Source organism: Cupressus sempervirens, chromosome 8, assembly GCF_028749045.1.
Source record: "Cupressus sempervirens isolate cs-2001-9-10 chromosome 8, ASM2874904v1, whole genome shotgun sequence".
In the NCBI taxonomy this organism is placed as follows: domain Eukaryota; kingdom Viridiplantae; phylum Streptophyta; class Pinopsida; order Cupressales; family Cupressaceae; genus Cupressus; species Cupressus sempervirens.
In genome coordinates, this window is record NC_143125.1 from 545673452 (window position 1) to 545694720 (window position 21269).

The following is a 21269-nucleotide window of genomic DNA, read 5'->3' on the forward strand; positions in this document are numbered from 1 at the left end:
TGCAAATTCCAAATAATGTTGCTAGAATTTGATGTGCTCAACATTAGCTCAACCCCATGTCATGGTGCACATACCTTGTCATCCTAATCAGGATGGCAATGCCTCTGACATTTTATTCTGAAGGCATCACCATTCATTTGCTTTGCTGCTCTTTTATGTTTAATTCATTTGTGAAAGCTTCCATGCAGCAATTAATGTGCCAAAGTCCTCCAGATTGAACTGATTGATGATTTCACATGTTGCTAAACTCTGCTGTAGCTGTTTATTCAGATGTATCATGCTTTATGAGGATCACATTGCCCAAGAAATACCTCATCTGATTTCCATTGCCCCACTATCAAAATGTCCTGCTGTTTCTCGTTGATTGCCAAGCTTTGCTGTTTCCATCATTGTTCTATAAAATTTTGAATAGATGTTTTCAATGTTCAAAACATAATTGACCTGCTGCAAAAAACAATTCATACTTGAGGTACTTGTTATTTTTGCTGGAAACAAGATGCAAACAACATCCTTGGTACCCCTGTTTGCTTGTTGCACATGTTCATAGATGAGTTCATAATACAGATTTGTTAGTCTGTTCATCTTTTCTATTCTGTTGCATATCTTATGAGGTTTGAGCATGAGCTCGTGACACTCACAAATGGTTTTATTTCTTTTTAACATTAAATGTCAATATCACTGCTTGTTTTCCTTCATGACGGAATGCATTGACAGATAGACAATATAGTTGTAGAGGTAGGTAGTCATTTCTTAGATCCCTCGGGATCTAACATCAGTTGCCTTATGTTTTTTTTTTTTTTGCAGTTATTGGAGAGCGTGGAGCTCGGAGCTGGACAAGTGTGGCAGGAAAAGAAACCATAACCAGTCAAAGCAACAGGCAATGACTGGTTATCTCTATTCCTATTTCTTTCATGTATATATTTATCTGTTAGTGTATTTCTTGATGAAAGAAAATTAATGAGTTATCCTCATGGCTTGTGTGAGACTTTCTCTATTCAGCACATTAATCCATTACATATTGTAAAATGAAAATTGTACGTATCAGTGATGATTTATACAATGAACATTTGTATCTCTTTTGCGCATGGTTTCATAAATGATTGCAAAATGATAAAAATGAATAGAAATGAATACTTTCTTTTGCAATGTTTTGTGATGTTACTTGTTAGTAAAATTCAGCATGTGAAATTTTGGTAACAGTAGGCACAGGTGATTATTAAGTAATAATAAGAACAATTAAATAATAAAAATAATAAATATACTAATTAACATATATTATGTTAAGATGGGGCGTACAAGAGATTTTTTTAATATGTATATTATACGATGAAATTTTAAGTACATGTAAAACAAATTATCATGGTTATCCGAGAGTAACACTTAATAAGTACTTGGGACATAAATTTTATTTTTTGATAGAATGAAAGGCCTAGTCAAAGACATCAAATTGGTTGAGGACAATTATAATAATCTTAATATTAGTAGAAATAAAATGATTACTTAATAAAACATCTTCATGTTGCAATCCTAGACTTTTTACCACTACATTAACACGAATTTGAATCTCACTTGCTCATCAAGGTGTCTCAATTTGGGTGCAACAGATTAAGGGCTTGTAACCATAACAACTCAACGTAGTTTTACATTCAATATCTAGCAATTTGGTGATCACCTCATAGGGAACTTGAAAATCCAGATTTCGAGTGAAACAAACTTTGTCCATCATCATACTTCATCACCTCCAAGTTTAAGTATAGGTTATATATATCTTAACTTTAGTTTTCTCTCCTAAAAAAAAAAATTAGTTGTGTTTTTTCCTTATTGAATTATGAGCATGACATTCTAGTATCAAAGCTTTTGGTTTCAACACTAGGGGCCTAACCCATTACGTCTAACCTATGAACTGTAACTTTGTGTAAGATGCCCATAGTGCAACAGTCGTCGAAGGGCCAGGGGTCCTAAAACAAACCCAGTAGGCCAAGAGGTGGCAAGACATGATGTGGGAGGACCCCCACCAGGGAAACCTCCAAATTTTGATCAAGTTTTGAATGCTATTAATAATCTGATTGGGGTAGTACAACAAAGGTTACCCCCTATCATTCCACAAGCAAGACAATAGGATGTAGAGGGGCATGGGGCCAATATCAGGGAAAGGAGTAGGAGTCCCCCACCTAGACTTGTAGAGGATCAGGGGGAAGCATCAATACACTAGGTCGAGCCACCCCTTGCATTAGAGCGAGCACCAGTGAGAGCACCCTGAGATATTGGGGATGAGATTAGTGATCTAATACGACTCAAGCTACCCATATTCACTGGTACCACAGGTAACACATGTGCAGAGGCATGGCTACATAGTTTATAGAGGTGCTTTGGATTGCGTACTTATGAGAGCAATCTGAAGGAACGACTGGCCATACACTTATTACGAGAGGATGCCTCCACTTGGTGGCAGCAGGAGGAGACCGTAGGGAGAGTAGACTTAGAGACACTCACATGGGATTCCTTTGTGGACTGTTTCAGAGATAGATATGAGAGGCAGGTTGAGGAGTTCCATGATCTTCAGTAGAGGGGTCTCATAATGGCCCAGTATGAGAGTAGGTTCTTAGAGCTACTTCCTTATGTGGAGTACATGAGAGATGAGAAGCTACGCATCCATCGATTCATTAAGGGCCTTAACTTATCTCTCCTTAAATTATCAGGGTTATCCAAGAGTAACACTTAATAAGAACTTGGGACATAAATTTTTTTTTTTTTTTATAGAATGAAAGGCCTAGTTAGAGACATCAAATTGGTTGAGAACAATTATAATAATCTTAATATTAGTAGAAATAAAATGATTACTTAATAAAACATCTTCTTGTTGCAATCCTATAATTTTTACCACTACATTAACATGAATTTGAATCTCACTTGCTCATCAAGGTGTCTCAATTTGGGTGCAATAGATTAAGGGCTTATAACCATAACAACTCAATGTAGTTTTACATTTAGTATCTAGCAATTCGGTGACCACCTCATAGGGAACTTGAAAATCTAGATTCCGAGTGAAACAAACTTCGTCCATCATCATACTTCATCACCTCCAAGTTTAAGTATAGGTTATATATATCTTATGTTCAACTTTCTCTCCTAAAAAAAAAATTAGTTTTGTTTTTGCCTTGTTGAATTGTGGGCATAACACTCACTCTCTCTCTCCCATCCCCTACTCTCTCTCTCTCTCTCCTCTCCTCTCCTCTCCTATCCCCTACTCTCTCTCTCTCTCGCTCTCTATCCTCTCCCATCCCCTACTCTCTCTCTTGCTCTCTCTCTCTCTCTCTCTCTCTCTCTCTCTCTCTCTCCCATCCCCTACTCTCTCTCTCTCTCTCTCATTCTCCCTCTCCTACTCCCTCTCCCACCGCCTACTCTTTCTCTCCCATCCCCTGCTCTCTCTCACCCTCTCTCCTTTGCCATCCCCTACTCTCTCTCTCTCTCTTACACACACTCCCATCCCCCCCTCTATCTCTCCCTCTCCCACTACCTTCTCTCTCTCTCTCTCTCTCTCTCTCTCCCATCCCCTTCTCTCTCTCCCATCCCCTATTCTCACTCTCTCTCCCATCCCATTCTCTCTCTTTGCCACCCCCTACTCTCTCTCTCACTCTCACACTCTCTCCCATCCACTACTCTCTCTCTTACACAGACTCCCATCCCCCCCTCTCTCTCCCTCTCCCACCACCTACTATTTCTCTAACACACTCTCTCTCCTATCCGCTACTCTCTCTCTCTCTCTCTCCCATCCTCTACTCTCTCTCTTTCAAACACACACACACACACACACACACACACACACACTCCCATCCCCCCCTCTCTCTCCCTCTCCCACACTCTCTCCCACTGCTTACTATATATATACATCTCTCTCTCTCTCTCACATCCCCTCCTCTCACTCTCTCTCTCCCATCCCCTACTCTCTCTCTCTCTCTCTACCACACCTACTCTCTCACACTCTCTCCCATCCTCTACTTGCACTCTCTCTCTCTCCCATCTCATACTCTCTTTTCCACCCCTACTCTCTCTCACTCTCTCTCCCATCCCTTACTCTCTCTCTCTCTCTAGCAGACATTCCCATCCCCCTCTCTCCCTCTCCCACTCCCTCTCTCACTACCTACTCTCTCTCTCTCCCATCCCCTATTCTCTCTCTCTCTCTCTCTCCCTACTCTCTCTCTCTCCCTCTCTCCCCTCTCCCATCCCCTACTCTTTCTCTTTCACACACACACACACTCCCATCCCCCCTTTCTTTCTCCTCTCCCATCCACTACTCTCTATATCTCTCACACACACTCCCATCCCCCTCTCTCTCTCTCTCTCGCCCTCTCCCACTCCCTCTCCCACTGACTACTATCTCTCTCTCACTCTCTCCCTCTCTACTCTCTCTCTCTCTCCCATCCCCTACTCTCACTCTCTCTCTCCCATCGCCTACTCTCTCTCACACTCTCACACTCTCTCCCATCCCCTACTCTCTCTCTTACACACACTCTCATCCCCCCCTCTCTCTCTCTCCCTCTCCCACTCCCTCTCCCAACACCTACTCTCTCTCTCCCATCCCCTACTCTCTCTCTCTCTCTCTCTCTCCCCCATCCCCTACTCTCTCTCTTTCACACACACACACACACCCATCCCCCCTCTCTTTCTCTCTCTCCTCTCCCATCCCCTACTCTCTCTCTCACTTGCTCTCCGTCTCCCACTCCCTCTCCCACTACCTACTCTTTCTCTCACACTCTCTCACTCACTCTCTCTCCCTCTCTACTCTCTCTCTACCACCCCCTACTCTCTCTCACTCTCACACCCTCTCCCATCCCCTTTCTCTCTCTCTCTCTCTCACACACACACATTCCCATCCCCACTCTCTCCCTCTCCCACTCCCTCTCCCATTGCCTGCTCTCTCTCCCATCCCCTACTCTCTCTCTCCTCTCCCATCCCCTACTCTCTCTCCTCTCCCATCCCCCCTCTCTCTCCCCTCTCCCATCCCCTACTCTCTCTCTCTCTCTCTCTCTCTCTCTCTCTCCCACCACCTACTCTCTCTCTCCAATCCCCTACTCTCACTCTCTCTTATCCCCTACTCTCTCTTCCACCCCCTACTCTCTCTCTTACACACACACACCCATCCCCCCTCTCTCTCCCTCTCTAACTCCCTCTCCCACCACCTACTCTCTCCCCCACACCCTTCTCTCTCTCTCTCTCTCTCTCTCTCATAGACACACACACACTCCCATCCTCCCCTCTCTCTCCCTCTCCCACCACCTACTCTCTCTCTCTCTCTCTCTCTCTCTCTCTCTCTCTCCCATCCCCTACTCTCTCTCTCTCTTTGCCACCCTTACTCTCTCTCTTACACACACTCTCATCCCCCCTCTCTCTCCCTCTCCCACTCCCTCTCCTACCACCTACTCTCTCTCTCTCTCTCTCTCCCCTCTCCCATCCCCTACTCTCTTTCACACACACACACACACACACACACTCCCATCCCCCCTCTCTCTCTCCCCTCTCCCATCCCCTACTCTCTCTCTCTCTCACACACACACACACACACACACACAAACACACACTCCCATACTCCTCTCTCTCTCTCTCTCTCTCTCTCTCTCTCCCTCTCTCTCCCTCTCCCACTCCGTCTCCCACCGCCTACTCTCTCTCTCTCTCACACACACACACACACACACACACACACACCCATCCCCCCTCTCCTCTCTCTCTCTCTACCTCTCTCCTACCCTCTCTATGCACTATTTAGGTCTTAATAGTGCGTGCGCACTGAAGTGCGCACGTGTTATTAAGACTCAAATTTTAAAAAGCTTTAAATCGCGTGTGTGCACTATATAAAGCTTTGCATTGCTTGGTGATCCAACCCAAAGGTTTGGGGTCTGTAAACTAGTCTAAGACATGTTTTGTTGCAAGCATACAAAAAATGATTGATTTATCTTGTGTGCTCTCCTTCAAGTTTCCTCATGGTTGAGCATTGATAAAATTAGGTTACATGACATTGTAGGTCTCTATGTTAGCTATATGACCATATAATTTATTTTTTATTTGAACTATTTCAAACCTTTCAACTATAATTTCTTTTGAATGTATGTCCATTTTTGTCAAAAATCGACACGTACTAATTGGGCTGTAGATTTTAGCTCATTCATCGAATTTTGCAACAACTTAGTTTTTTACAAACTAAACTCCATTCTACACACTTTGAAAAAAAGAAGTTTTGATTTTAGATAGTTTTCAATCATTTCTAGGGGGAGCACACAAATATTTCACATTTTTGGGATGTGTCTAATTAAAAAATTCATAAAAAAAAAACACATAAAATTACCCGAAAAATATAGGATAAACTACATAGTGTTAGGTAGCTTTTGACCAGAGCAATTAAAGAATTTCAAAAAAAAAGTTACAATTTTAGGGGGGCCACACTTTGTACTGTGTAATGTTTTTTGGAATAAACAGTACCACTTTCTATGACCCCCTTTTTTGAGGACCTAAAACTAAACCATTTTGAAAAAAAATTAGTAGTTTAGAAACTAGATTCAAAAGATTATTGCTTTTGTTTTTGTCATATTTTAAAATTTTGAGCGTAACTATTTTCAAATTCTTGTTGAAGTTTAGAAATTGTTGATTTCAGAAAAAAGGTGTCCACTTATACCCCCCTTTTGGCACCACAACTTGGTGCACTTACCCTTAAAACCAATAACAACCCACATAGTAATGACTTTTACATACTAGATCGTTAATGGTGAAAAGTTGAAATCTTTACTTTAAATAGTTAAATTGCATACAACAAAAACAACAACAACAATTTTTTTTTTGGATAATTTTGACATCATTTGGTACCTCAATTGAATGCACGAAGTTAGCTATAACCACTATTGGGTATTTTCCCCAAGGTCCATTTGGTTCGTGGAATTGTAGAAATCGAGTTTTCTACAAATCTCAATTTAGCCAAATCAAGGTTTTGCAAATCTTCATTCCTATTGTGGGGATTTTATTTGTACTATTTGTTTGACTCGAAAGATGTGTGGAAAGATACATTTTTATGCATAAACTTGGAGCTGAAGGTAGACTCCGCAAAATAGTCCAATCTAATTTTTTTACACTCCTCAAAAAGTATAACTAGGTTTTGATTTTCAATTCCTAGTTACTAGTGGGAAGTCTAATAACTTGGTTTTGAGACAAAAATAGAAGTCTAATATTCTAATTCCATTTTGCCAGTTTCGAAACAAACACAAATTTTTTCAAATTCAGATTATAAAAAAGCCAATTTCCATCATCTTCCACCAACGAAATGGAACCCTAGTGAAGAGCCGGGAAGCCGTAAGTCCTCATGATTTGTCCTTTAGAAGGGGAAAGGCTAATTTTTAGTTCAGCTACCTCTACATATTATCTAATAAATTATTGCCTTCATTTTTATTATTATTAAATTTGGGCTTGGCGGGTTTACTATCCCTCAGCATGGATTGAAGTTGAAACAGGATCTCTCACAAACATAAGCTTACTCAAGTATTCAACTCTGTAGGTTGCGCTCTCCGTTGGGTTTCTCAAATTTTGAGTTAGGGTTTGAGAGTGATGTTTACCTTAGTCTCAATCAATTTGTAAAAGACAACAACATTTGAAAAATATGATTTTACCTGACTTTCTCAACTGGTCCCTTTTGTCCTTTCAACTTGGGTACCGAAATAGTTCTTACTTTTGTAGACATTAAGAGCCTAATTAGATCAATGAAGGTCAAAACTACAGCCATTACCATTGATCTACTTATATCACTCATACCATTAATACAATTTCTTCTTCCTTTTGTATCTTTTATCTAGCACTAGTGTTGATTTCATTTGAAATTAGAGTATGTAGTTTATTAGTTATTAAGATTTTTGCAGGATAGACTTAATTGAAAACAATCTCCGAGACCAACTTTTTTCATCTCTTGAAAGTTGTATGAATGACACACAACAACTTATTCATTTTCTATTTAGTGCAAACTTCAGAGTTTTCTATAGCTAATTCAGACTCCTGGACTGCTATGTTTGTTTGCTCTTAAACTCTGGGAATAGAAAATCACAAACTTGTAGATTGAAAATTAGAGCCCCAATCTCAGATAAGTCTGTTCGTGTTTGCATTCTAACTTATATCGATGATTTCAGTTAAGTAGCAACTAAAATAGGAGAGTGAGCACAATCAAATCAAGCACAAAGACCTAGAGAAGTTTGTTACAACATGATTAATTAGCCTTTATAGCTTATTCACACCAACTAAATAAAAATTTGAATACATACCACACCACAGCCTTGTCATGAAGAGCCCCGTAACATAAAAAATGATACCAATAGTATCATTTTTCTAGGTGTTTGCTTTTTACTTGTACGCTTGGTTGCATGCATACATATTACCTCAATCGATTGAGATTATAACAAAAATAGCTCAATTAATTTTATGTGATTAAGGAAAATTAAATCTAGCTGCTCCGTCAAGTTACTATAGCTTTGTCATTAGTGGAAACAAAAAAGCTTTGATTCAAACACTAGCCAAGCAGCCTTAAAATATCAGTGTATGAAAGCAACCAATGGAACCGAATTCATCACCTTTTATAAACCATACCTACAAAACTTGGGACTTTTAGTCTCGGCAAGCTTTTTTTTTTTTTACCGAGTCTTGGACTTGTCAAACTGCAAAGAGTTTTTAGAAATTTTAAGACAAACCTTTAAACACAATACTTTTAATAACTAGAAAGCTAATTTGACCATGTACTCCTTCTGGGGGTCTAGGGGCAGTGGCCTTAGTGGGGTCAGGGGACGACACCTCTTGTGGGGGTCTGGAGGCAACACACCTAGGGATAGGGAATGCCTCTTGTGGGGTATGTGGGCAGTGCCCCTTGCACATTTCCTGTCACAATACAAGGTATGGTCGAGAGGTAGAGCCTCAGGGCGCAGCCACAAAGCCTAAATTAAAACCGCCAAACCTCAGAGACCTTCATGGTGCACATTATTTTCATATTTATTTGAAATCCTAGATGGGCATGTCCTTAACCAGATAAGCGTTGAAAGGTTGTAAGCGTTTTCAAAAAAGTAACTAAAATGTCAGAGGAGCGTTTTATATTTCATATCTTAACTTGCTTCAACTTTTTCGCCCAATACTAGCCGAGACTCACCGGACTCTAGAAGACTTGGCGAGTCTCCAAACTTGCCTTATGGCCTAGGTCTCAAGGCCTAGCTTACCTCAGGACTTGCAAAGGCATTTAACTATGTTACAAATATAAACCACAAAATTCTTTCAATCTTTTCATCTTCATTCATAGATCTGGCTTCATATACCATCTACTCATTGTAGAATGCTTCATATTGTGGTCATTTCTAAAATGGGTATGTGGCATTGCAACGACATGTTGAGTGGAACTTGTCTTTTTCTATTTCTATGAGACAAATTTTAACCCTTCTCGAACTTCATCCAAATTTTATGATATTTAAATAATACTGTTATTTAATAAAATATTGTTCAATTTTAAAATGATATTGAGTTATTTGGTTAAATTATTTAGACTATTTTGACAATTTAGTGGAAATATTACTAATATTAAAAATACTTAAATATATATAACTTGAGTAAATGTCAAATTTTTTTCCCGAATTTTTACCCTATCAAATTTCATTCAAATTTTATGATTGATGAACTCGAGTTCAAATTCGAACCTTGTGACTTAGTTTGTATGCATATTTGGGATCCTAGAAATCTTTTTTCTCTAGTCATAAAGAAGATTTACCAATATCATTTGTTCTTTACCAATATCATTTGTTCTTTATCTTTTTCTAGGTGCTTGCTTGTTACCTGGATGCTTGACTTGATTGTGAATAAGGTATTAACTCATTAATTGATAGAATAGCAATAATAGACCAATTGAGTTTGAGTGATCAAGGAAAATTAATAATATAGCATATTCATGTAAGTTAAAAAAAAATTTAAAAAATATTTGCTTCACATACTATAAAAGAACCTTAAAATATCAAGGTGTTTAATAGCAATCAAGGAGCCCAAATCCATCACCTTTTCCAAATAGAAATACATAATTCTTCTAATTTTGTCATCTTCGTTTCATGAAATCTGGCTTCACATCCCATCCTCTCATCTTGGAGTGTTTTTTAGGTGGCAAAGGATCACTGTCATTTCTAAACTGGGTATGTGGCAATGCAACGGACATATGAGGTGAGTGGAACTTGTCTCCATCTTTTCCATTTCCATGGTGATGGTTGTGTGCATTTTTGGGATATTGGAAACCTTTCTTCTCATGTAGTAAAGAAGATTTTCCAGTAAGATTCATCGACCCTCCATAGTTTTGTCTACCATAGCCCTCATGATCTGTATACATTTCGTGACAAGAAATAATTTTCACATTTTCTGAGTTTCTCTTGTACTCTTGCCTGTGATGACCTTGACAGCAGTTTCCTTGTTGGTTATTAGAAATACCTTGTTCTAAATGTTGCTTGATAATAGTTTGATTGTGCAAATCGTTTTTTCTGGGTTCACCTCTTTGGTAATCTTCCCAAGAATGGTATGATGTCTTTTTATTGTAAGAAGAATCGTTGTTGGTAAGTTGCCATGAGTGTTTTCCATCTATTCTACTATTCCTGTGATCAAATCTCTGTGTTTCCTGTTCATGGAAAGACTGTTTTTTATGTGAAGTCTTAATAAATCTTGACCGACCAATATTCTCACCCATCTCCAGCTTTCTAAACTTCCAATTTTCTTCATCATTCATTTCATTTTTGTGACACGGTTTTGCAAGAGTCTTTGCCACTGATTTCCCAGCCTCTGTTTGCTCATATTTATCTCTATTACATTGGTCACCCATATCTTTTACAATACTTGTCCAGGGTTGAAATAGGTGGTCTGCAAATCTTCTTCTACCTTCCTCAGCACCTCTATAATTGTATTCTGAAGAAAATTTATCTGATAGTTGTTTCCCATTTGAAAATATAATGTTTCTCTCAAGTTTCTTATTTTTTTAAAACTGTCTCTATCTATTAAACAGATTCCTTGGCTTGTTTCCAAAGCATTGCTGCCTATTTCTTTACCTTTACCAAAATCGTCATTGCTAAGTCTTTCTGTATCTGAACTTTCTGGAGAATTTTCCTCGTCTGACAACCATCCAAAGCATGCTCTCCTTTTCAATGGCATACTTGAGTTTCTGTGCAGGGAATGATACAAGTTGGATGTGTAAAAGGGTACCTCCTGTCTTTGAACTTTTATGCTAGGAAGCAATATGATGCAAGTGCTGTTTGTGTATCCCCTGCCTTTTGAAATTTGATCAGCAACTTGTTCAGGCACCATCTGGCATGCTCCTTGTAGAACATTTTCTGTCAGACAAGAATTGGTAACTGCATTTTGAGAGAGAGAGAAAACTGCACAACAAATTTTATGCATCAGAAATAATTTGCCAACAAATCCCAATAACTGAAGAACACATGTCCATCTGGAATCATCATAAAATGTTTACAGATATATATTTTTAGTCGATGGAAAGCCCACATGTAAAGATATATACTGTTGGTAAGCACTCATGAAATTGCTCAAATATATAATTGGACAATTTTTTAGTGGTGATACTAACCTTGTAGCATTTATCAAAAACGCATCCCACATATGTAAACTGATTTTGTATTTGAATCAAAGATTAAGATTTGTCATAAACAACATACAGTTCACCCATTTTGTTTAATATTTAAAGTTAGTGTTATTTGAGTCTGTCACCAGTTGTATTTTGATTCACAAATTGTTCTGATGGTTTTCCCGAGGAATAAAAATATGAACTGACATCTTTTGTTATATCGCAAAGACACTGTTTCTCTCCAAGCCCTTTACCATATTTGTTAGATTCTTCACCTTTCTCATTTTTCTCAGATTTCTCTGCTTCTGGAAGAGTCAAGGCATGCAATAATACTCTGGTGTCCACATTGTCTCTTTGTTCAATTCGTTCTTGTGAACTAGCCAACTTGGAATTCTGTATTTTGTTTATGCCTGCACATTCCCAGCTATTGTTCCCACTAAAGTTGCAGCCTAAAGCAGGTTCCAAAGAAGCACTCTTGATCTTGCCTATGCATAACTCTTTCTGACTTGCCACTTCAGCCTTTATAGAATCTGGAGTGTTATCCAAAGGCTCAGTTGTTTTTAGACCAACATCCCTACTAACTTCCTTGGCTTGACTGAAGGAACAATGACCAAATTCAGCATCTGAAGCCTTAAATATGCCAGTTTCCCTTTTATGGGTCAAAGTTCCATCACCATCTGCAAAGTCTGTACATATAAATTGAGGAGGAGCTGAATGACTTCAATCTATGTACCTTAACTTTAGAGACTACTGCATCGACATTCATATAACAGATTAGACTGAAAGAATAATGAATTGGTTGATACCTGCATAATCACTTAAACTCTCAAATTTGTTTTCTTCTGTTATTGTTAAGCTTCCATTAGAGATGGAATTATCATATAATTGGTTCTCTATTGAGCTCACTTGCACAGTGTACCCACATTCATGGTGTATAAAAGTCTTGTCTACTTTAGCTGTCTCACCTGTAATCAAAGCTTGAATTAGACTTCCATATAATCTATAATATAAAGGTCAGATCTGTTTCTTGCATAATTTCAACTGCAAAATCTATACTCAGAACTTTTAGCTTTTCTCTTAAAAGAGAAACGATAAAGCTTCCAAAAACACCTTTCTAAATTGGAGGTCCTTGATTTTCAATTTGTGCTAATATTACCTTCCAATTTCGTGTTTTCCTTTGGCAAAGGTCTGTCTTCATTCAATTTCACATTAGCCAAATCAATGTCAATATGTTCTGCATTTGACTCTCTCCCATCCAAATCATCTGCTGCCTACATAAAGTATGTAAAAGAGTTAGATTTCTCTCTTATTCCAAATAGCCACCATCAAATTGATTTTTGTCTGTTAGAGGATAAACATTATTCCAGAAGTGTCAAAATAACAATCAAAGTTGAAAATATAAATGAAGAGATACATTGAAAATGGAGATGTGGAAATTCAACCAGTGACTACAGAGGGCGCAGAACCTTCTTTTGTTATTGCAAATAATTTGAATATCAAATGTTCAAACAAACAATAATGCCATATGTGAGATGGGGAAGAAATAGCTGCAGTATACATTGTATGCTGCATCTCTTTTTCATATGCATGGTGAAATACAAAACTAAAGTAGATATATCCCTCTCAATGGTAACCTGAACACTGAGAATTTGACTTGATTAGATCTTTTGTTCACGAAGAAAGATGAGAAACAAATCTGTTGTCCCCAAGCCACCTATAAGTTTTTCCTTTTTTACTAGTTGAAACTAAAATCTAAGTTGCAAGGTGTGCTCCCTCAGATCCCCATCCTGTACTAAACTGGTATGGGTATGGGTTCTGTGACAAGAGTGGTCCAAGGGTAGTGAGGGGGGCCTATCTGCTCTTGAGCACTCCCAGGTGATACCAAATGTAGCTGCAGCCACAACACTGTTTGAAAATATAAATGTCAAAAAAGGATTTTTAAGAATTTTTTCAACGTTAATTTGAAAACAAAAACTAAACATTTCGATAGAGACTGAAGAGTCGAAGACCAAGATACACATTTCTTGATTGTATTACTTTCAAAGTTTGCAATTGTAATGATTTTCATTTCAACCTGACTTTGGAGTCTTGGTCCTTGGACATATATAACATAATATTGAAATATCATTTGACATTGATATTATCTTTATCGCTACCATTGATCAATTATGAAATTTCACACTATCAAAGATTCAAATGCCAATATTAAATATTATTATATGATATATGACATATGAAATGTATATTCATACAGTCATACTGTACCCGATATATTTTTCCCTACACTGATTGATGTACTTGAACCCTATACAAGAAACAACTACTTGAGCTAAAATCAAAATATGGTTTTCCAGTTATACAATGTTACAAACAAAATAATTAGCCAAAAAATGATATGGTCTTTAGATAACAACACAAGAATCAATTTCTGAACTATGAATTTCAATCCTTGTGTCACGTGTGAATAAGGCTTCCTTTATCCAGCAGCTTCTGGGATGAATATCTTCCAAGCTGCTGGGCAACAAAACTAGTTGTATTTGTAATTGAGTTGAGCCAAAAGATCCTAATCTTTTAAAAGTGATTTTTGTGAAAGCCATGGCAGGATTGTCTGGTCTTTCAATTGTGCCATGTTATATGCTTTCTAGTTTCGACCCTTGCTTTCTTCAGTTTGTGCAAATGCTCCTTCCTGATGCATTGACCTACCTTAATATCAATGGCACTTAACTGAACCAGTTTAGTCTATTTTTGATCGATTTTCCAAGGTTGTCCACTTGCTCCTACATTGTATGTCTTTTCACTGGAAGGATTTAGCTATCTCCTTGACAATGCAATCTCTCATAAGCTCATCCATCAGTATTTTGCTTCCCTCTAGCTCCTCTCAACAGTTGGTAAAAGGTCATTTTGTGGATGACTTATTTCCTGTCCTTAATGAGCATGAAACAAATTAAAACATGCACTTCAATGCCTTGACACTTCTGGTCTTGCATCAGTGTCTAATATTCAAGGGTAGAAGATGCAGTGTTATAGGTTATCATTCCTTTTAGTGCCTGCTTGGCTTCAACACTTCAGTTGAGAAAGATTGAGTGCAGAGGAGTTTGTTCACTTCTTGGGAATTGACTTTGCCTTCTAGCCATCCCCTTCCCAATGAATATTTGTACTTGATAGTGATGAGATGAAACTTATTGGATTACCAAGCCACCTTCTCTAGCTAGGAAGTTCCAAATCTGATTGAAGGTGCTTGTGCCTATCCATGTTTATCACTCTTCAAGATGGGCTCCTCCTAAGGTTTCTTCCAAGAAGTTAGACAGCTCCTATAAGAGTTTTCTTAGGCCAATTCAAAGAAAGGAAAAGGTTTTCATAGAGTTGCTCAAGGATTCCTCCCGAGGGTGTTAGTTGCTTGGCCTCTTAGACATACAGTGGCAAGGCACAAAAATTTGTGCTAAGTGGATTATCAAGGCATAGGATGGAAATGAGGCTTGAAATGTTTTTCTCATTAATTGCATTTCTTCTAGCCTTCCATATGACCATTTTGCATTTCACAATCTTGGCTTCTCTTCCATTGTGATTATGAAAGTTCCTATCAAGCTTCAAAGAACCTATATAGTCAAGAATATTTGTAAGGCTTGGGATGCTATTAAACTTTGGCTTCTATGAATTGGTGGATCTTTTACGAATAAAATTTCATTCAACCAACATTTTCTTTGGTGATCCATAGATATCCATAGATTTAATCAATTATACCAAGGAAACACGTAGTTGTTTTTTTCCAAAAAGTTCGTGAAAGTTATACACAAAAACTAAGTGGCTGGATAGCCACTACCCACTTGTGGAGGTGTGCCTTGAATTTCGGAAGGCATCAAGACCATTACTTATCTTTTTCCCAAAGAAACTTTGTCTTAGCTTTCATGACCTAAAGCTAAGACCAAGTATTATTTAGAAAATAAGATCAAGAGTCCTATCAAGATATCCTACACATAGTTCCTCGTCGCACTATACACAATTGGGTTACATCCGGTAAGCCTTAGTGGAAGCATTAGAATTGGTACCTAACCACTTCTTTTTGCAAATACACTCCTCAAGAGATACACTTGGCTCTCTCTCCCCATTTGCTTAAGTTTCAAAACCTGAATGAGATATCGTCTCTTCAAACCACTCCACAAACATGGAGTTGCAGGTTTCATATAGTTTTGAAACCCATTCTTAAGTTGTCCTATTTTTTTTCTTGGCATGTGAAATATCCCGAATGGATATTTTACTAATTTTTTCTCATAAACAGATTTCAACATATAATAGATAATTCATGTGAACCCAATCGACAATGAACCAGAAAATGAATAATGCTCATTAAAATATTCAGTTTTCACACATCAGATTTGCTACTATATTATAGATCAGCAATACAATAACATGCATAGAGTCCAATCTTACAAACAGCAGTAACAGTCAGATTGGAAACATATAAAAGAACCTATAAACCTAGCATAAACTCTATCTTGAATCCACTGTAGTGATGAACCGGGGCTACATACAATCTACCAACGATGGCCTGAAGGTTTGCGTCCTCAAGTCTGTAATGGAAGATAAACTCTCCCAATGTTTCTCCAAGAGAAACCCAAATTCTCCAAAAAAAAAACAATAATCCAAGCATACCGAAAATTAACTTCTCATCCTTCTTTTAGTGTTCCACAACGACTATTCAAATTCCCATTCTTTCATCTTATCTCCCTTGTCGCCTTTTCCCCTTCTTAAATTAAAAGAGACTTTTTAAATAGTTGTAATTGAACTCCAAAGTCACTTTTAATTGTTTATTTAATGTCCCCCCAAAAAGGGACATTATAGTGCTCCCTCCTTGAGATTGCTTGTCCTCGAGAAATCAGTGCCAAGATCCCATATAAATTTGCAAGTAGCTCTGTAGCCCAATTTGAAAACAAATCCTGCCACAGTGTGAAACAAGGTGTCAAAATGCAACCCATCCATCAACTAGACACCTGGATCCCATGTAAATCTCTAAAGTATCGCTGCATTCGTAGGTTGTGCAACTTTGATCATAACTGCATCCAATCTCAAACTGTGTAATACTACAACAAAATCCTCAAAATGCCACGTATACCTATGGTAAACACCTAGACCCCAAACCATCCCATCAACACAATCCTAGGAAAAGTAATGGATTTCCAACAACCTATCATCTTAGCGCAACCAACTGAACAAATAGATCACCCAACCAGAACCACGAATATGCATGAAGTTCAACTCATAGGTACACCATAGATCACAATCATAAATCGGACCAATAATATAGAAGATTATGCGGTTGTCACTATGCTTATGTGTTAGAAGGGTAACCATCTCATAAGGTGTGTTTGAAGGTGAGGTATCTCCACAAATCAATCTGTAACTGGCTAACCTCTAGTGGCTGAACAAAATCTGGAAAAATAGAAGACCAAACGTAGAACCCACTAACAGCTAGAGTGTGGATAAAAATAAAATCACTAGGTAGCAAATACATAGTTATCATCTCATGAAGACTAGGTGGTATGTCTCTAATTAATCGATAAAAACTATCAGCATACATTAAGGGCAATTTAGAATTTTCAGCATCACCATTAGTACCAACACTCAAATCAACGTCGCCATCAATGAAATGATCACCGTCAAGTGAAATCTTTGAGTCATTTTCACTTGTTTCATCTCTATCCACGTGCCATTGTGTAGGCATATAGCTGCTGTCATAAAAATCAGAATTCTCATGGTTGTCTTCATGCCGGTCAATCCACTCACTATCATTATTGTCAATCTCCTCAACTCCTACATCTAAATGTTGAGCCAAGGTAGAGCATGCCAAATTCAATTCTTGATTAAGCTCAACAATCTGATTTTCTGCCTTATGAAATTCCACCAAGGAAGCCTCTAGGATGTCCTTAGTATTCGTGAGCTCACAAGAAAGGGTGTCCACTTCTTCTTCCTTCTTCCTTAGTACCTTGGAATAGATCTTTGTGAGATTGAGAAGATGACCATGATCTGAAAGAAGATGAAGATAGTTTGATTCTATTGTTTTTATCCCCTCCTTACTCACATGCAAATGTGAGAACTCCTCTTTCAATCCCTTTTGTCTTCTCTCTCGTTGCTCCTTCCAAAAATGTTTTTCAACCATCTTATATATGTTATCAAAATGTGATAGGGTTATGACAATTTTATTTTCAGTCATTTTCATTTGACTCTCCAAATAAGGTGATCTAACAGGTGTATGAGATAAGTCAAATGCATATGAGGTGGAAACAAGTGTTTCATCATACATATCCACATCATCAATGTCACCCTTCATATCCAACTGCTTATAGGAACTAGGGACAAGATTATGTTCAAAAGAAAACTCATCACATAAGGAGTCCATACCTTTTGTAGAGATCATTAAGTCTGAATCAAAATCAGCATCAACACTCACATAAGATAGGGAGTCGTCATCATTAGTTGATCGGTCAACTTCTACATAGGAGTTATCAACATGCTTATCAAGAGTATTAATGTGAGCAGCCTTGTAAGGTCTATGTACATCCAAACTGGCTATCAACAAACATGTGCCACTATTAACATCTATCCCATGATCATGTGAAGGTTGCAAATAACTAGTAGATGGTTGTTCTTTCTTCAAACCACCTATAACCTGGATTTTGACTGCTGGAAACTGCATCTATGTTTTGCAAGAAGATCCTCGGCCAATTCATAGTACTTCTTTGCCGCCTCATTCTTGTTTTGTAGCCTAGGATGAAAGTCCACATAGTCAACAAAAGGTAAGTCTTTTTGAAATTTTGGTGGGAATTTGTTATATTCCTTATATATGTCGAGTATTTTTGCTCTTATGTCAAGTTCAGATTTCTGGGTTAATTGTTGCTGTAATTTAACAAGACCTTTTCAGACTTTTCCCAAACCATGTATTTTCCCCGTGACAACACTTTCTTCATTTGAAGGAATCTGCTAAGTAGCTTGCTGATCTTATCATAGTTTTGGGAGTGATCACTTTGTTAGCAACAACTCATTTACTCAAACTATTATTGGTCATCAGTAAGGTTAATTTCACAGTCCTTGTGTTTGGGTTGAAGTTTCCACCACATACACTGATCTTCAAAAATATCAGCCTACCTAAAACAAAAATATTCAGCCTAAATATTCAAATGCATTGGTAACCCATGATATCTCCAATAGTCCTGACTTGGTGAGCATTCAACTTAAAAAATGCCTTTTGAGGAATCTACTCGAAATTACGTCTTATCAATCTGGAAATGCAATGACTACAATAGTTATGCCTTTAGTTGATAGCCTTCACACTAAGATGCCCTTCAACTTTTTATGGAGTATTTGTCAGTCATACAAGTCTGATGTGATCCATAGAATGCCTTGTAGAACACCAGTAGCTTATCAAAGCTCACATAGTTTGATATCCATTGTTTACAGTGAGTTTGCATTTACTTATAAAAGATTTGCAATCTGGTGACCACGATCCTCTGTGGTGATTTGGTATGGATTTTTCCTACTGGCCACACACTCTTTTGTTGCTTAATCTTTCCCTTCACTAACAGTCACTGCTGCATTGTAGAGATTGGAAAAATGTGTGATTTGGCACAATGCTCATGTTTCTGACTGGCCGCCAGCTTTCTATGACCTTGAATGACACACCTATATCTCCACGGTGCTATTAATATGTGTGGGTAACCTTGCTATCCTTTAGGATTTAAAGCTGAATTGAAGAGCATAATTCCTCTATGTTCAACAATTTCTCAAATTGTATTGATTCCTATTTGCTCTGTTGGCTTCCCATGCTCATTAATGGAGATTCAACTCTCCTACACAATCTTCTTGCACCAACACAGCATGCAATCTGCAATGTAACTCTAACTCTCCAACAATTGCCCCGACTATTTACAATTTACACAAGAAACGATCTCTTGGTATTAGTTCTTCTTTCAACAGACTGGAAGTTAATTTCTCCTAACATGTGACTCCATTGGTTCGAACTGGGCCTTTCCCTATAATTTTTTTGTCTTAGACAGTTCTTCCAACTGTAGATACTAGTAGAGACAAGGTTGTTACTCCTACTCGTCGATGATATGCGAATCACGCTCCTTACTTGTGAACGAAAGCTTGATAATACTCCTGAACTATTAACTCAACACTTCTTGAAAAATTAGCTTCTATCAGGAGTGTTATTTCTGATACGCACGGCTATTATTGATTTAGACGCTACATGCACACAATTCCTTCCATGTTGAGTCATGTAGTGCTCCAACATTGAATATTCTAGCACATCTTGATAACGTCTACAACTAGAATACCTTCAACTATAGTCTCGAATCAAATCCATGTCTCAATGCATGCATGACACCCTGACAATCTTCATACGTTTTTCTTTTCTAAACATAGAGCCTGCTAGACGCACAGACATCACCGACTTATTTGTAACTATGTACATTACTAAACTTTGACTTCCCGAAACTGCCAACAACGTGTCAATGTGTTCGCACTATTGTGTCTGCTCATACTAGTCTCAGACTCTTAATATTTTCTATTTGCAATAAAATTTCTTCTATATTTCTTTCCACAAATTCGAAGTTTGGTCTGACATGCCAAAATAATTGTTGCTACTTGTTCCCAACAATTTCCTCAGTATATTTTGATCAGCTTTCTCTGTTATAGAATGTATCACCTTTCATACAATTTCTCCTAATCAATTCATTCTGATTGCAACAAGATCATTTGGCGTATTTTGAAATAGTGTCAAAAGTCTGGGGAAAGCAAACGACTTCTATTTCCGGTAAACTCACTACTTACTCCTGCAAATAATTTTCAACCACAATTTCTGGCTAAGTAGCAATCCATGGGAACAATGGAAATAACATGAATTGGTGGATATGGAGTGTTACAGTTGGTGCATCCCTTTTCTGCAACAAATGATTATGTCCAAACGATCACCGTTTCTCCTTCCTAGCAACACCTGATAATCACTTAGGGACTCTCGAGCCATTACGCATTCTAGGCTAATGATCCTAAATTATGAATTTCACTCTCAAAATGTATTCATGATGCCCTCCACCACAAATATTAGACTCGTCATCCAGCTGCTACATCAAATTCTCAATAAAGAACAATCTCTTATGATAAAGATAGACAAGTCCCTATGAGAAATGGATGGACTATATTTGGTAGCCAGAATTTCTTTACGGAAATATATATGTTCTCTGTGTCTTTGCAGCCAATAATAATACTCCCTATTCAAATATATTCTACTGTAAGTATCTAGACTTGGCAACAACAATTGTTCACCTTATTGGCGCTTCTTCCATTTCCAGCATGGGTGGCACTATTATTATGCTTCGTTCCATCTTTTGACTTTAATATTTTCAACCACAATCAACCTACACTCAATAAGATATATCTTTGGCTCGATGAGGATATAGATATTATAGATATTGCTTCCAATGCTAATATAACCTGCCTCTTTCGGTCATTCATGATATCATCATAATGAATCATGTTTTTCTAAAACACCCAAATTGAGAATTGATGGCTCCAGAATAATTTATATGCTCAACAATTATTACTCCTTTATAGTCTTCAAAGGTTCTATTCAATTAGGTGTACTATTTAATATAATCTCCCC

The 21269-nt window shown here is 37.8% G+C and overlaps 1 protein-coding gene across 2 annotated transcripts in view; it reads right to left on the bottom strand.

Moving 5' to 3' along the window:
• Positions 1–9958: 9958 nt before the first annotated feature.
• Positions 9959–21269, bottom strand: part of LOC149543610 (uncharacterized) — a 139911-nt gene continuing 128600 nt past the window's right edge. The window contains exons 4-7 of one of the 2 annotated variants that reach the window (XM_089796307.1): positions 12771–12885; positions 12421–12579; positions 11890–12300; positions 9959–11408 (exon numbers count right to left, since the gene is read on the bottom strand). In XM_089796307.1, coding sequence (XP_089652433.1) covers positions 10864–11408; positions 11890–12300; positions 12421–12579; positions 12771–12885 — 1230 coding nt within the window. In that variant the 3' untranslated portion in view covers positions 9959–10863. Of the gene's footprint in view, positions 11409–11757; positions 12301–12420; positions 12580–12770; positions 12886–21269 lie in introns of both variants that reach the window. The other variant, XM_089796306.1, reaches the window with a different exon arrangement.